The following is a 17,922-nucleotide window of genomic DNA, read 5'->3' as shown; positions in this document are numbered from 1 at the left end:
GAAGGAGAATCACTTGAACCCAGGAGGCAGAGGTTGTGGTGGGCTGAGATCACGCCCCTGCACTCCAGCCTGGGCAACAGAGCAAGACTCCGTCTCAAAAAAAAAAAAGTTCTCTGTCCTGTCTGAGATGATCAGCAGCATTGTTTATCCCTGTAGCCCTGGTACTCTTTATTGATAGTAGAGATTTTACTCCAATTAGGTACTTTTTAAAGGAAATTTCTATGAAAATCTCTATTAAAATGCATATTAAAAAACTCCTTTACAGTGGAAAAGAATAATAACTAACATTTCTCTTTTTCCTCCCAAGCTCTAAACCTACTAGAAATAGAAAAAAAATCTGAAAGTGGAGATCATATGATCAGCCTTGTAACTGGTAAAGAGAGGGAGATGGAAGAGTCCTCATTTCAAACATCTAGGAAATATGTTGCAAATTTGTAAAATAGGTTAAATTTCTCCATTTCTTTCCCAGTAATAGGATCTTTGAACTAGACTATTTGAAATTATCATTTGAGGCCGGGCACGGTGGCTCACGCCTGTTATCCCAGCACTTTGGGAGGCCGTGGCGGGCAGATCATTTGAGGTCAGGAGTTCAAAACCAGCCTGGCCAACATGGTGAAACCCTGTCTCTACTAAAAATACAAAACAATTAGCTGGGCATGGTGGCAGGCGCCTGTAATCCCAGCTACTCAGGAGGCTGAGGGAAGAGAATTGGTTGAACCTAGGAGGCAGGGGTTGCAGTGAGCCGAGATCGTACCACTGCACTCCAGCCTGGGTGACACAGCAAGACTCTGTCTCAAAAAAAAAAAAAAACACCAAAAAAACCAAAAGATGAAATTATCATTTGATATAACAATAGCAGAGAGATACCTGTACTCTGCTTCCTTCTTCGTTTATGCAGTCAATCCTTGTTATTTGTGGATTTTGTATTCAGGAATTTTCCCACTCACTAAAGCTTATTTGTAACCTGCAGATCAGTCCAAAGGTCGTGCTTTCGTGGTCATTTCTGGACATTCACAGAGCAGTGAAAAATACAGTTTGCTCAGTGTACAGATTTCCAGCCTGTGAAACAAGGTGACTGATTCTTGTTTCAGCCCTCATACTGTGAACAAATGACCTTTATGTGGTCTATTTAGCATTACTTTTTTTTTTTTTTTTGTATTTTTGTGCCTTTGCTGGTGACTTTGCTCTTTAAAATGGCCCCTAATCATAATGCTGAATTTCTGTCTATTGTTCCTAAGTACAAGAGGCCATGATGTGGCTTATGGAGAAAATACAGTATGTTAGCGAAGCTTTGCTCAGGAATGAGTTACAGTGCTGTTGGCCATGAGTTCAACATTAATGAATCAACAGTTGGCTGGGCATGGTGGCTCACATCTGTAATCCCAGCACTGTGGGAGGCTGAGGCAGGTGGATTGCTTGAGCCCAGGGCTTTGAGACCAGCCTGGGCAACACGACAAAACCCTGTCTCTACTAAAAAGAGAGCCCATGTCCTCCCATGTGCGCCCATGGTCCCAACTATTCAAGTGGCTAAGGTGGGAGGATTGCTTGAGTCTGGGAGGTGGAGGTTGCAGTGAGCCAGGATGTCACCACTGGACTCCAGCCTGGGTGACAGAGTGAGACCCTGTCTCAAAACAAAACGAAACAAAACAATATATATTAAATAAGCCATCTTTAAACAGAAACCCATATAAACAAGGTTATATATTGTTCATTTGACAAAAGCGTGACCAGAGGTCTGTAGGAACCTAACCTGTATTTCCCCTAGGAGCAACGGTTTAGTCTTTTCCAGTTCAGTGCTAGCAACAACTTTTTTTTTTTTTTTTTTTTTTTGAGATGGAGTCTCGTTCTCTCGCCTGGTCTGGAGCACAGTGGTGTGATCTCGGCTCACTGCAACCTCCACCCCTCGGGTTCAAGCAATACTCCTGCCTCAGCCTCCTGAGTAGCTGGGATTACAGGTGCCCGCCACCGCGCCCATCTAATTTTGTATTTTTCATAGAGATGGGGTTTCACCATGCTGGCCAGGCTGGTCTCGAACTCTCACCTTGTGATCCACCTGCCTAGGCCTCCCAAAGTGCCGGGATTACAGGCATGAGCCACTGTGCCTGGCAACAGCAACAACTTTTTAAACAATAACTACTTTGTATAGCAAGAATCAACTATAGCTTAGCCCTCTTCCTACCCCTAAACTTCAGGCTGTGACATCCCAGTGCCACATTTGACATCTCCCGGAGGATACCTACAGGGTCTCTCATAGTTGGCATGGCCACAGCAGAGCCCCTGGTTCCGTGTCCCTCTCAATTCACCCCACCCAAGAAATAGCATATCTGCTCACACAGGTGTTCCCATCAAATGTTTTGAGTGTTTTGATATCAGCCTTCCCATTCTTTTGTTTTCCCTATCCAGTTCATTAGTAGTACTGTTTATTCTACTTCCAAAATGCATCTTGAAGTAATCTGTTTTTCTGCATCTCTGCTGCTGATATGCTAGTGGAGGCCACTGAATTACTTGCCTGGATGCCACGTGAGCTTCCCATAGTTGATGCCACTCGGTGCACCCATATCTCATGTTCCCTTCCTTCTGGGCACGTGGAGAAGCATATTCTCACCCCCTGGCCATTGATTTGCTGTCCTTTTCAGACCCAGAGGGAGCAGGCTAAGAAATATTTTGTGGAATAAGTATGTGGTATTTTAGGAGCATTTGGTATTTCTTTGGGTAATAGTAGCTTCTGCAATTTGAGGACTGCTTCTAAACCTGTTAGGAATATTTTTTGAACTGCAAGGGATTTTTTTTTAGGGCAGATAAACATCAGATAAACATCTGAACAATGTATTAAGTAAAAGCTTGGAGAAAATTTTGGGGGAAAAAAACACTTCAAAAATAGATTGTTTTAGAGTTCTTTTTTTCTGAAACCACCTGCCTTCTAAAGCAAGACAATTAGATTTTAAACAATAGTTTCTGCTTAGTTAGGTTTTTTTTATTTTTTATTTTTATTTATTATTATTATTTTTTTGAGACAGGGATCTCAATTTGTCACCCAGGCTGGAATGCAATGGCATGATCATAGCTTACTGCAGCCTTGACCTCCTAGGCTCAAGCAATCTTCCCACCTAAATCTCCTGAGTAACTGAGACCACAGGCACACCCACCAAACCTGGATAATTTTTAAATTTTTTTTTTTTGTAGGGGGGTTGGAGTCTCAATCTGTCACCCAGACTGAAATGCAATGGCACAATCTCTGCTCACTGCAACCTCTGACTCCTGGGTTCAAGCAGTTCTCCTGTCTCAGCCTCCCCAGTAGCTGGGATTACGGGTGCCCACCACCAAACCTGGCTAATTTTTGTATTTTTAGTGGAGACAGGGTTTCACCATGTTGACCAGGCTGGTCTTGAACTCCTGACCTCAGGTGATCTGCCTGCCTTGGCCTCCCAAAGTGCTGGCTGGTCTCAGACTTTTGGACTCAAGTGATCCTCCCACCTTGGCCTCCCAAAGTGCTGGGATTACAGGTCTGAGCCACTATGCCTGGTCCAGTTTGTTTTTAAATCAGTAACAGGTATCAAGAAGTTTGGACTGGCTGACCTTGGTGGTCCTATCTGCTGCCACCTTTGCTCTGCCCCACACAGTATGTGGATGTGCTGGGCCCGTCTCGCAAGCTCCTCTATCCTGTGATGGTTCCGTCTTCAGGGCTGTGGCAGGACTGCACTGGTTCAGTTTGCTCTGTGTCAGAGTAAAGGAAGGGTGGAGTACACACCAATTTTGTAACTTGTAACATTTGGTCTTGTGGTTTTGCAAGGAAGGGGTGATGTATAATTAGTAAGGCAGGAGAGCAAAGGAAACAGGAAGGGGATCTGCAGTGCTCCTGTATCAAAGTAGATCTCCAAAGCAAAAAGGGACAAAAGCAAGCACACTCCTCCCGCCCACCCCTGTTTTTACTTACTCTTATTTGATCAGAGAACTTTGCTTTCATAAACATCCTTGAATTAAGGCTGGAATTTTTTGGTAAAAATTCCTAACTGAATTTGGTTTAGAAGTATACAGAAAACCCAATGAATTAATTGAATAATCTCCCTTACCCCCTTCTCCAGACAATTCTCCTGTATTCTGTCAAGTAATAAAAGTACTAGAAAGGTCAATTGTACTTATCATTAAATGGCCGGTGCTTATAGTTTGTTCCTTTAATCCAGTTAAAACAGTGAACTTTCCTGATAACCTAGGCATTGTTGTCCGCTACAGTAACCTGGGCCTGTTGGATGTGTAAACATTTTCCTTTGACCCGGGACTGTGTTGAAACCATTTGTTAATCACACAGCGGGATGATCAGTACTTACACCAGCTGACGGGACACCTGGCATGACTACTCAGTGATCCTGTAAAACCAGGTCAAGCTGGTTCCATAGACAGTTTTCATTTTTTTTTTTTTTTTTTTTGAGGCGGAGTCTCGCTCTGTCGCCCAGGCTGGAGTGCAGTGGCGCAATCTCGGCTCACTGCAAGCTCCGCCTCCCGGGTTCACGCCATTCTCCTGCCTCAGCCTCTCCGAGTAGCTGGGACTACAGGCGCCCGCCACCACGCCCGGCTAATTTTTTGTATTTTTTATTAGAGACGGGGTTTCACCGTGGTCTCGATCTCCTGACCTCGTGATCCGCCCGCCTCGGCCTCCCAAAGTGCTGGGATTACAGGCTTGAGCCACCGCGCCCGGCCTCATTTTTGATGATAGGACTCATAGCTCTCAGAATCAGAGAATGTTTAGAGATGAAACTTACCACAAATGTGGGTCAGCATCTTTAGCTTGTTTCCTATGTGTGGGGTGCAGTGGCGGACAGTGAGAGCCATGTGATGGGAGGCGGCTGCAGAGCTGGACTTTGAATAATGGGTAGGGTTCAGAAAAGTAGAAAATATTGTGAAATTTATTTTATTTTATTTTTTTGAACAAAGCAACAAAAACAGATTTATCGAAAATGAAAGTACACTCCACAGTGTGAGAGTGGACCCGAGCATAGGGGCTCAAGGGCCAAAAATATTGTGAAATTTATTTTAATCAAAGTGGAACATAGATATAGTTTTAAAGATCCCATACAACACAAAAATTTACATGCTTATAGCAGCATTTTTCATAAGAACCCCAAAGTGGAAACAACCAGATACCATCAGCTCATGAATGCGTAAAGAAGATGAAGTCTGTCCCTACCAGGGAAGATTCTTTAGTCGTGAAAAGGAATGAAGTTCTGGCCCACATTGCAACATGGCTGAACATAGAAAACATTGTGCCAGGTGAAAGAAAGCATTCACACAAGGCCATGTATTAGGCAAATCTGTAGAGGCAGAAAGTAGATTAGTGGTTGTCAGGGCTTTGGGGATGCGGGAAAGGGGGTGACTCCTATGGGGTATGGGGTTTTCTTTTGGGGATGATGAAAATGTTCTAGAATTAGATAGTGGTGGTGGTTGCATAACTTTGTGAATATACTAAAAATCATGGAATTGTATTGTCTAAAAATGTCCTCCCTCTCCCAGACAGTGCCTCCTCCCTGCAAATGTTGACCTCTAGATCCTTCAAGATTGAGACCGCAGTGCAGTAGTTGAGTCTCCCCAGATCTCTTCCTAAATACCAGAGAATGCTGCCGAGAGTGTGCATTTTCTTAAAAGTCACTCCCCTCGTTGGTATACCTGTGCCACTATCTTCCCACCCCTCCCAGGGACTTTTTCTATTCTTACTCTACGAGCCTGGAATACTCTGGGCCTTCAGAACCTGATCCTTAGCGTGCCATGTAGTTGTTTTTTGTTTGTTTGTTTGTTTGTTTGTTTTGTGCTGCCATTACCTGTGTCCTCCAATGAACTGTTGTGTTTTGAAGGGGGAGATACTTTGTTCTCTTGACCTTTGTAGGTCTAGCTCTTGGCTAACATAGTGCTTAGCACAGTTCAACAGACATCATTTAGAATGAACACATGGTAAAGAGTCAAATCTTTTTTGAATAAATCAGTGTACACTTTTATTATTATTATTTTTGAGACAGAGTCTGACTCTGTCACCAAGACTGGAGTGCATGGGGTGATGACAGCTCACTGCGGCCTTGACCTCCTGAGCCCAGGTGGCATCACCTGCCTCGCCCTCTGACCTCCTGAGCCCAGGTGGTCATCACCTGCCTCGCCCTCTGAAGTAGCTGAGACTACAGGCACGCGCCACCAACACCCAGCTAATTTTTTAGTTTTCTGTAGAGACGGAGTCTCTTTATGTTGCCTAGGCCATTCTCGAATTTCTGGGCTCAAGTGATCCTCCCACCTCAGCCTTCCAAAGTGCCTAGATTATAGGCATGAGCCATCACGCCTGGCCTTTTAGATTATTACTCTGATGAGTAAATCAATATGTGAAGAGCAGCTAGAAAATGGGAGAATCGGCATTCTAAATGTGTTAGGCTCTTTCAGATGGAAAGTAAGAGAATCTCAGGTTACCATGTAGTGATACTTTATCCTAAGAAGACAGAGGAAGTAGGAAACTTGGTTGCTACACTGTCAACTGTGGGTCTTGGAGCTCAGATCTCCTTGTGGGAAAATGGTCTTTGTAATCAAATCTTGCAGATGTTGTATAATTTCATTAGTCTACGTGGTGAGGAATAGAGGAGGTTTAGAGAAGAATATAAATGTATTTTGTATACCTCAGAATTTTAGAAAAGAGAATCCTGAATATGGTTTTTTGGAGGGGTTGAGGAAGAAGTAACTGAAGTTTAAATTTTATCTTTGCAGTGATGCGTGTTCTGACCATCTTATTTAAAACTTAACAATACCTGACCCCACCCCCTGCCACATACTTCTCTTTTCCCCATAGCACCCATCACTTTCTGGCATGTTACTTATTATTTATTGTGTATATAGTTTTTTGCCTGTGTCTGCCTGTATAGTAGAAGCCTATTATCACTATCCCTCAAATTAGCCAGTGTGTGTGGACAAAGGGCAAACCAATGTTGATATTAACAAAGCCCTTTCAGGAAATAAGTACGGTGAATATGCACATAGAAACTGGCACATATGCTGGGTAGAACATGAATTGCCTCTCCTCTCCCTATATATGTTCAAAAGGTAATGGAATTTGTTTTTCTGTTTTTTGAGACAGAGTCTCGCTCTGTTGGCAGGCTGGAATGCAGTGGCGCGATCTCGGCTCACTGCAACCTCTGCCTCCTGGATTCAAGCAGTTCTTTTGCCTCAGCGTCCGGAGTAGCTGGGACTACAGGTGCGTGCCACCACGCCCGGCTAATTTTTGTATTTTCAGTAGAGATGGGGTTTCACCATGTTGGCCAGGATGGTCTCGATCTCTTGACCTTGTGATCCACCCGCCTTGGCCTCCCAAAGTGCTGGGATTACAGGGGTGAGCCACCGCGCCCGGCTAGGTAATGGAATTTTTTGGTGCAATGTCTATGTCAATCTTTTAACAATCTTTTCATACAGCCAGCAGAGGGCAGCACAGATGGAATTTACTACATTCAGTATTTTTGACTTTATTTTAAAGGGCGTTTAAAACTACTGTAGCAACCACTTCTAGGAGTAGTGTGAAGTTTATTTCAATTTCAGGTTTATTCTTATTCTTTCTCGCTTGTGAATTGTGCTGTTTCTGCTTCGTCTTTATGGAGGAAGTTGTTTCTGTTTACTTTATCATCATGAATATGCCAAATTAATACGTTCCAAAGTCTTTTTGACATGTTTCCAGATGTGTCCGAGGGCTGTGGTGAGGTTGGCGATGGTGGGTCCTGAAAGGGCACTGTTCTTTTGCCTCCAGAAAGTGGCAATTACTTGAACCAGAGTTCTTCAAGGTCTTCCCAATGCTCCCAGGCTCCGCAGTGCACAGAAGACTACAGCCCCGGTGCAAGGGTCCTCTCTGAGCATCTGACCAATGCTCTTGACCCTCTTCTCAGAAAGAAAAATCCCCAAAGTGTACATACTCAAAACCACACAGTTTTTCAGTTTTGTGGCAAGTTATGGAACTGATCATGGATTTTCTTGATAGAAACTAAATAAGATCAGTCTTTGTGATGCATACGTCTCTTATTTTTTTTTCTTGTAAGAGTTACTGGTCCTTAGGCAAAAATTGAAGTAAATGCAAATTGTGTACATAAAACAAAGGATATGGTTTAGGTTTTCTTTTTTTTTGACATCTAATCGGTTTTGAGTTTTTCTTTTGATAACAAAAGTGCTAACAAGTCTGTGTCATGAAGGTATGTACTAGCAAATGTGATCAGAAATCCCATAGCTTGCTTTGCTAGGTACAAGGTAAACCTATGTCAAGGAATGGCAAGTTCTTTGAATTCTTGGTGACACATTACATATATCCTTTGTCATCAACTCTTTTTTCCCCCAAGGTCTAATAGATGCATTAATGTCTATAAACAAAAATAGTGTACGTCTATGTTTTTTAGGTAACCAAAGTAGAAGGAACCTTTGAAAGAATGGTGCAGTGTGTCCAGGTGTCTGGATTTCTGCCTGCAGAGGCTGGACAAGTCTTTGTTATGCTCCACCCCACCTTGCAGATGTTCTTCGGGACTTTGGAGGACACTTGCATGATTGTATGCCCTAAGCTGTCTCTCATTGGCAGCTTGTTAGGAAAGGTCTAAGCTGCAGAGAGAGGATACCAGGAAGCAAAATGATTTACCCCCAAATTCCAGAAAAGCTACAGGGTACCCAGGACCTCTGAGAATGGAGATAAGGAAACGAGGGTGGTTTGAAAGTGTTCATTGTGGCAGTTAAGATTCCCAGGTCTTCTCTCCATCTCCTGCAGCAAGGCAGTTTCTCTTGCACTTCTGGTAAACGTGAAGGTTTAATTTCTGAAGAAGGCTGTGAAGATACAGAGAGCAAGTGAAAATCTATATTTATTTTAAAAAATACCAACCAAGAAGCAGCACTGAAAAAGTCTGTATATTTAACTGTGAGATCCCCATCCTTTCTTCCTCAGTGTAGCCCCCACAAATACTGGTCGTCACTTTTACACTCCCCACAGCCCAGGTAGGGGATTGGAGAATACTTCTTTGGGTAACTAGTCTAAGCAAAAATAAGCTTACAGAGCCCTACATGTGGGGTCTTTACACATTACTGCCTTATCATATTACATTGCCACACATCAATCTGTAGGCCATGCCTACCACACAGCTTTTAACCAGGTTGTTAGTGTGTCACTGTTAAATGAGAAGAAATAGACTATGCTTGCTAGAGACTTAAGGAGAACCTTCAGTGTTAGCAAGCAAAAGAGCAAATAGAAGTTTAAGGAAATACGTCATGGGATATGTAGAAGAAAGCTTTAAAAACTATATACTTAAGAGTCTCAGATATTAAATGAATGAAACAATAATAGGCTGCTATCAAAAAGGACTATGGGTTGAGTATTTCTTATCTGAAATGCTTGGAACCAGACGTGTTCTAGATGTCACTATTTTTTGGATTTGGGAGTACCCGCATTGTACTTGCCAGAGCATCCCTAACCTGAAAACTAGAAATCCAAAATGCTCCAGGGAGTGTTTCCTTTGAGTGTCATGTTGGCACTCACAACGTTTAGGATTTGGGCATGTTTCAGGGATTTGAGATTTGGGGTTTGTGTTAGGTAGACAGCTTCAGAGGCCATGACACGGGAGCGAAGCTGGAAAGTAGGTAGGACTGCTGGCTGGAGACCAGTGTGGAGTCTGGTGCACTGTGGACGAAGACAGAGAAGGAGGGGCTGGTGAGTGGATGGAGATGATGGGAGAATTCTCTACCATCCCAGCACCCAGAGATAATGATTGTGAATGTGTTTAGTATATAGTTTTCCTGGCTTACTTCTTTTTTCATTTTTATAGTCTATGCATTTTTGTTACATGATTTTTTCATTTAACAGTATAACATAGACATCTTTCTGTCTCTACAAAAATAGTTACGCAACATTTTCCAATTACTTTTTTTAAGTGCCAAGGAATACTTTTAAGTAATTCACAGGACAAATGCCCACACTAAATAAATACAACAGAAGCTCTGACACCACCACACCACAGAAGCATACACATTAAAATACTACATTATGTCTGTCTAGTTGGCATGTGTTTTAAATGATAATCCACACTGTGCATTTAGCCTGTGGCTAGGCTAGCACTTTATTTTTTATTTTATTGATTGATTGATTGATTGATTGAGAGGGAGTCTTGCTCTGTCTCCCAGGCTGGAGTGCAGTGGCACGATCTCAGCTCACTGCAACCTCTGCCTCCCGGGTTCAGGTGATTCTCCTGCCTCAGCCTCCCGAGTAGCTGGGATTACAGGTGCGCCCACCACCACGCCCAGCTAACGTTTGTATTTTTAGTAGAGACAGGGTTTCACCATGTCGGCTAGGCTGGCCTCAAACTCCTGACTTCAAGTGATCCACCTGCCTCGTCCTCCCAAAGTGCTGGAATTACAGGTGTGAGCCACCACGCCCGGCCTATTTATTTTTGAGACAGGGTCTCACTCTTGCCTAGGCTGGAGTGCAGCGGCACAATCATAGCTCACTGTAGCTTCAACCTTGCAGATTCAAGCGATCTTCCTGCCTCAGCCTCCCAAGTAGCTGGGACCACAGACATGTGCCACCACGCCCAGCTAATTTTTACATTTTTTGTAGAGACAGGGTCTCACCTTTTCTCCCAGGCTAGTCTCAAACTCCTGGGCTCAGTCAGTCCTCTCACCTCAGCCTCCTAAAGGGCTGGGATTACAGGCATGAGCCACTGGCCCAGCAGGCCAGCATGTTAGAAGACAGCTGGTAAATGAAAACAGTTATTTTGGAAATCAGTTTCATAGCAGTGTATAGTGAGCCTTAAAGTAGTTCGTATCTTTTGACCAACTCTTAAGCCCACTTACAGAAATTTAGCCTAAGGAACTAGTAGGAGCTGAGGAGGCAAAGGTTACAAGGATGTTGCAGCATTTTACAGGATATAAGGAAAGAAAAAGATTAATGCCCAACAGTAGAAGTGGTTAAGTAAGTTACAACATATACATAATGCAACCATTAAACATACCGGCTCCTTCAATTCTGTTCCAACCTTAGGGTTCTTTCTAGACTTCCCCGTTTTCATGTTTCCAAATTCCTTTTCCTGACAGTGGGAAACCTGGCCCCCATGATCTGGCTTGAGGGTTACACCCCACACCTTCCTTTTGCCCCCAGCTCTACTTCCTGTCCGGCTCCATCCTGCTGTCTGCCGGAGGCTGTCCTGGAGGGAGTGTGGTTCCTGGTTGGGTTTGACCAGGAGATGGGAGGGTGAGAGAAGAGTGAAGTCAAGGTGATTCTCTCCTGCTGGTAACTGAGGCTTGCTGAATCCTCTACCAACGCTCTTGCCAGAGAGCTCCCATTTGCCACTTTAGCAGCAGTATGGTGCCCTTGCACCCCGTCTGACTTAGCAGTGATGGGGGCTGCCCCTGTTGCTAGTCTGGGGGGCTTTATTACTCCTTGGTGCCCTCTCTAAACTCTGCCCTCACTTTTATAGGTGGTGCCTATCTTACCCTTCTCCACACTCCCGCTCTAGGAATGCTTCTGTCTCTGGGATTATGATTGATATGGGTATTATGCTTTCAAAAAACAAACCTAACCTAGAATGTTATATAAACATTCACGTATTTTTTTCTACTGTCATTTATTTAATTTTTTTGTAGAAATAGGATCTTGCTTTGTTGCCCAGGTTGGTCTTGAACTCCTGGCTTCAAGCAGTCCTCCCACCTTGGCCTCCCAAAGTGCTGGGGTTACAGACATGAACCACAACTCCCAGCCTAGTTTTGAAACATTTTAGGCAATTACATGCTTGTGTATTCCCACTTAATCTATCATGGGAGGGGGTGAGGCTAAAATCTATTTAGGGGATTTATTAATTAAAAATACAGAATGTCTTTGATCAACAACACTTGTATCAAAATGCCCTAATGTGTGCTTTTTAATATGAATGATGAACGAGTGTTTTCTTCTACTTTGTTGATTTATTGCTTTTCACAGGGCCTGTGCTAGCTCCTGCATGTTTCCGATATCATTTGTGCAGACACCGCTCTGAGGCCCTAGATTATTGTTCTGGTTTTGTAATGTGCCATTATTTTTTTAGTTATTTTAAAGTGTACTTTGAAACTTTTAAAAAGCTTCCATTTAAATAAATACACAGTAATCTAACACTCTGTTTGGGATTGATATTATAGATGTGCCTCATGAGCTGGGTTATTATATGTTTTAATTTCCCAGAGACAATCCCAGTTTATGCTGACTGGCTGATGTGATTATTAATAGTACCCATTTGTAATCTCAAAAATATCTCAATATGGATGATAAATTATATGGTCACTTATAAGTGAGTGAAACATGCAATTTGGTGATGCAGTGGTTAAATGTCTATCTTAAGGAATTGGAGACATGAGATTCATTATTTCCTTTTTTAACAAACAGTGGTAATTGTTGTACTAGTGATGACAGTGTGGTGTTGAGCCAGGTATGCCTTGCCATGCTTCCAGCTTTAAGGGACTCTCCCTGGCCAGGAGCCTATGAGGTGGCCTGCTGTGCCCATGGGTGGAAGGAATGATGGGGCCTGTAAGGCAGAGGCTGTGGGGAGTGGAGACGGGGGACCTGGTTGGCAGCATACCAGAAGATAGCAGCTCCAGGCCTGGTGCAATGGCTCACCTGGTGCAATCCCAGCACTTTGGGAGGCCGAGGCGGGTGGATCATTTGAGGTTAGGAGTTCGAGACCAGCCTGGCCAACATGGTGAAACCCCGTCTCTACTAAAAATACAAAAATTAGCTCAGCATGGTGGCAGGCACCTGTAATCCCAGCCACTTGGGAGGCTGAGGCAGGAGAATTGCTTGAACCCAGTAGGTGGAGGTTGCAGTGAGCCGAGATTGCGCCACTGCACTTCAGCCTGGGCGACAGAGCGAGACTCAGTCTCAAAAAAAAAAAAAAAAGAAGAAGATAGCAGCTCCATTCTTTCACTTGCCAGGCCAGAAAGCTTGGAGTCACCCTTGACTTCTCCCTTTTACACCTCACATGGACTCCATTGGGACATCCTTGGCTGTACTCTGAAAGTAAATATAGCAAGAATATGGCCACTTTTATCAAGTAAGCCGCCAACCCGTCTCACCTGGATGACTATAGCAGCCCCCCAACTGGTCTCCAGCTCCTGTGCTGGCTTGTCTCCAGTCTGTTCTTCCCCATAGCCAGAGTGGTCTTGTTACAAAGGAAGCCACAAAATGCTCTGTTGCTCAGAACCCTGGCAGCAGCTATGCATCTCACCCAGAATGGAAACCAGAGTCCTTAAAATAGCTGCCAAGGCCCCATGCAGTTCGCCCACCGCCCTCCTCACCTCTGCGACCATATCTTCCACTCCTCCCTACACTGTTCTTCCTGCTCCAGCCACAGTAGCCTCCTGGCCCTTCTCAGCAGAGGCCTTCCCTGACTGCACTTCCACTTCCCCCACTCCGCAGTACTTACCTTCAGACATACTGCATATTTTACTTATTTCCCCACCTTTCCCATCTCCATAGAGTGGAGACGCCATGAGGGCAGGCGTTTTTGTCTCTTTAGTCCTCTGATGTCTCACTAGTGGCTGGCACTTAGTGTGCTCAGTGAATGTTGAACGAAACAGATAAGACAAAAGATACAACTATCTTTGTAAAAACTTTTTAAAAACAAGTGACAGGTTATGACAAAATATTTGTAACATTTCATACAAAGGATTTGTAATCTACAAATCATTTAAAAAATGATAAGCGATAGAAAAGTGGGCAACGCCTTTGAAAAAGCAATTCACGAAAGAGGAAATACCTCAAACTTATGAAAAGATAATCAGCATCATCAGTAGTCAGGTCAGTGCAAATGATCAAAAACAACGAGAAACCGTTTCCCACTGTCTGACTGGCAGAAGTTAAGTTTGATCCCATCAGGGACGTGGCAAGCATTTTGGCAGCATCTGTGAAAGCTTTAAGTACTCAGGCCTCATGACCAGCTTTTCTGCCTTTGGGTGTCTATTCCAGAGAAATGCTATACCATTTGACAGTGGGGAGAAAATAGAAGTGACCTGTCCTCTTATAAGTTGGGATCACTGGCTGTGAATCACACCTGATACCAGAAGATAGAAATGCTGTCTGGGAATCATTAAACATGGGTTTTGAAATGGTGCAGGGTGGGACTTACAACTGTGATTTTGACATACTAAACCAAAAGGTGACACGTTGGGTTTATATTAATTGCCTCTACAAAACAAAGTACTTTTTTTTTTAAATACATGCGTGTGTATTTATTCAACTGTTACTAGGCGAGAAAGAAGAGAATGTGATGAAGTCTTTGCCCTGGAGTCACGTCAGCACCTTCAGAGTCTGACTGGAGACAGCGCCCTGTTGTCTTGCCGTAGATGTGCGTGTTCCCAGCTCCCCAGTGAGACTTGCCCAAAGTCTAGCACTTCCTGCAAAGCTGCTGCAGGTGTTTGCATTTACAACCAAGACTAATAGGAGAGGGGTTTGGGAGTCCAGCAGAGAGCAGGGTGTGGAGGTTGAGCTCTGCAGCCAGGTCTCGTGCTTTGGCAAGCCGTGTAACGTCTCTGGGTGCTAGCATCCTCATCTGTGATCTGGGGATGGCAAGGACACTCACCCTATGGGATGTTTTCAGGGTTAGATGAGTTAGGTCACATCAAGCTAGGCACAGAGGAAGCGTGCAATAAATGTTATCTATTATGATGATGCAGTGGGAAGCTATATCTGGATCCAGCAGTTCTCCTTGGGAGAATTTTTTTCTATGCAGATGATTAAAGAGATGTGCCAAAACGTGTGCACACGTGTATTGAGATACAGAGAAAAACTGGAAATCGCTTAGAAGTCTTACAATATGGGACTGGTTAAATATTATGTCTAGACTGAGAAGAATAATAAATGTGATAGATGTCCATTTACAGTCATGAAAAAATGTTATAAGTAAAAATAGGTAGCTATAAAAGGACATACAAAATATCGTGTGTGTGTGTGTGTGTGTGTGTGTGTGTATCTATAGAAGAGAGAGAATCTATATAATACTTACAACAAAAGTCTGGAAAATGTCTACCAAAATGTCATCAATGGCTATCTCTTGGTGATAGGATTAAGGTGTTTTTTTTCCTTGTTACTATTTTCTAATCTTCAACAATGAATATGTGTCATGAACATAATAGGACTATGCAGGCAAGAATCTTTGGGTACAGCATATTAGAAATCATAACGGAGATAAAACTGAACTTAGATTGGGAGTTTGGCCCTTGGATATTTTTTTTTTTCTCTAATATCTGCTTTCTGCTTTTAGCCTGCGACCTCATAACATGCTGTAATGATTACGATCTTAGTCATGCTCTTGGGAAATGGGCTGTTATCTCATTGTGAGGGGACCAGGGATTTTAATGATTCCATTTTAAGAAAATGTAGTCAGCTTTCCATGGGCTCCCCATCCATGGATTTAACCTATTGTGGATGGAAAATATTTGGAAAATAAAAAAAGGTCACACCTGTACTGAACACATACAGTTTTTTCTTTTCCTTTTCTTTAAACAATATAGCATAACAACTGTTCACATAGCAGTTACATTGTATTTGGTATTAGAAGTAATCTAGAGATGATTTAAAGTATATGAGTGGATGTGTGTAACTTATGTGCAAATAATTAAGGACTCAAGCATCCGTGGGTTTTGATGTCCATGGGGGTTCCTGGCACCAGCCCCCCTTGGATACCAAGGGACAACTGTACTGGAAAGTGAAGAGAAAAACAGCAGTGAGCCCTGGCTATGACTTTGGATGAGTTTGAGAAAAGACTAGAAGTGTGGCTACTAAACTAGTTTGACTCCAGTGTAAGATTGCTTTCAGGGAAGCAGATGGTTAACACATTCGGAAGGTGCTTGAGCTTGACTTCAGGAACTGGGTGGTGGCACTGACTGGGAGTGCCACTTCTTTGGAGGCTGGAGGTTGATTGGCCCAGGCATGCAGCCAGCCATTGCTTGTCTGTTCAGGAAGCAGCTCTGAGCTGCCCTAGTGGCTGGACAGCTTCACAGGTATCCCCGGCCTCTCCCAGTCAGACCCCACAGGAAAACTTGGCTCCCAGTAAGTTACCGCTCTCCTGGAAGCACAGAACGGACTTTTTGTGTCCTGCTGTAAGGAAACAAGATGGTCCTTAAAACCAAAGAGGAGGATGGTGAGTCACAGCCACAGCCCCCCAGCCTGGACTGATGCAGCTTGGGGTATATGGAGTGGAGTTTTAGGTATCTCTTTTAATTAGCATGTGAAATCCTATGAGGATAGTTTACCGAGCCTTTTGGGGAGGAGTTAAGGACCAACCTAGACTCTGGTTTTTATCTTACTGATTTCAGGAGAAAGACTGCATAGTCTCTTAGTGGTTAGGAAGCTGAGGCTCTCTCGGGGGTGTGTGTGTGTGTGCGTGTGAGAGAGAGAAGAGAGAGAGAAAGAGCGAGAAGAGAGAGAGATAGTAAGGTAACTCAGTGTTTTTAAACCAAAGAGGTTCCCCTCCAATCTTTGCTTTCGTTAGAGTTCCGCCTTGGGTGTTTCTTGGTAGATTCCACTTCATACTTGGTGATTGTGTCTACTTCCTGTATCGAAATAACAGTTCGTCAGAACTTCTGGGAATTCCACAAATATCCAGAAAGAATCTGATACTAAAAAGTAAAGACATATCGGATTGAAAGAACCAGTGAAGACTTGAGATAAATAATACTTGTTTTATTAAATAAAATGTATCTAAGGGAAGGCCGGGCGCAGTGGCTCACGCCTGTAATCCCAGCACTTTGGGAGGCCGAGGCGGGCGAATCACGAAGTCAGGAGATCGAGACCATCCTGGCTAACACGGTGAAACCCCGTCTCTACTAAAAAAAAAATACAAAAAATTAGCCGGGCGAGGTGGTGGGCGCCTGTAGTCCCAGCTACGCGGGAGGCTGAGGCAGGAGAATGGCGTGAACCCCGGGGGGCGGAGCCTGCAGTGAGCCGAGATCGCACCACTGCACTCTAGCCTGGGTGAAAGAGCGAGACTCCTTCTCAAAAAAAGAACTTCCTTTGTCTGCTCCACACCCGTACTGTAAACAGTGGAGCTATGAGTAATGGGATGACAAGCTGTGCCTTCTAAATCCCAAGAGATTCTGCTGAAGAGCTGTGTCTTAAAGCCCTGGGTCAGCACAGGAGTTGTGTTTGTGGACGTGTGTGTGTGTTATTGTATTTTATTGTGGCACCTTTATCAGATGGTGATGTTGTAATGCTGTAAGACAAAACAGTAAAATGTGTACTGGGTTGTAGCTGGTAATGTATGATATATTTAAGTTTGGAATAAATATTTGGCTGTGTTTCAAAGTGGATTTTGTGAAAGTTATAATAAAACTTGGGGGTCCTCTTTAGGCTTTTCCCACTCCGGTTCACTATAAAGCACATATTTTAAATCCCCACCTCTAAGTGCAAATGATCCTGGACAGTGTCCATGGGCAACACTGAAAGCTGCAGCATGCATTGGGGATGCTGGGAGGGAAGCACGCACAGGTGTCCATCACGATACTTCTGTATCTGAAGAGGGGTCAATAGTGAGGGGATGTGCCAGGCCAGGGCTGAACTGCCTGCTTGGTGCTTTTCTAACTGAAAGGTGAGTCCACACTAGCCAAGATCTAGTTCCAAAGGGAACACTTTTGAGAGTGGAAGAGGACACTAGTGACTATGCTGGGACAGCAGGAGTGAGCCGGGCCTGGCCATGGTCCCTCATGCTTACTTGCTGCTGGTCCTTCCGGGTGAGCCTAGCTTCAGTCTCACTGGAGGTGCTGTGTAATAGTCACTTTTTATCCTGGAGGCTTTAAAAGTCAACATAAACTACCCTATTCAACAGTGGGAGTGATGGGGGTGGGGCATGAGGTTAGGGGCTGGGAGCTTAGAGGTAGAATTACTGAACAGCTTTGCTTTGACCAAGTAACCTTAAAGAACTGGTG

The 17,922-nt window shown here is 43.8% G+C and overlaps 1 protein-coding gene across 2 annotated transcripts in view; it reads left to right on the top strand.

Annotated features, from left to right (window-relative positions):
* Positions 1 to 17,922, top strand: part of CYTH1 (cytohesin 1) — a 91,204-nt gene that overhangs the window by 12,162 nt on the left and 61,120 nt on the right. The window contains exon 1 of one of the 2 annotated variants that reach the window (XM_032176471.2): positions 15,929 to 16,139. The exons of the other annotated variant lie outside the window; for it this stretch is intronic. Coding sequence (XP_032032362.1) covers positions 16,112 to 16,139 — 28 coding nt within the window. The 5' untranslated portion in view covers positions 15,929 to 16,111. Of the gene's footprint in view, positions 1 to 15,928; positions 16,140 to 17,922 lie in introns of those variants that run through there. 2 annotated transcript variants of the gene reach the window in all.

The sequence above is a fragment of the Hylobates moloch genome, unplaced genomic scaffold (assembly GCF_009828535.3).
Source record: "Hylobates moloch isolate HMO894 unplaced genomic scaffold, HMol_V3 SCAFFOLD_15, whole genome shotgun sequence".
Lineage (NCBI taxonomy): Eukaryota > Metazoa > Chordata > Mammalia > Primates > Hylobatidae > Hylobates > Hylobates moloch.
The sequence above is the reverse complement of the archived record's forward strand: the minus strand, read 5'-3'. Positions and strand labels throughout refer to the sequence as shown.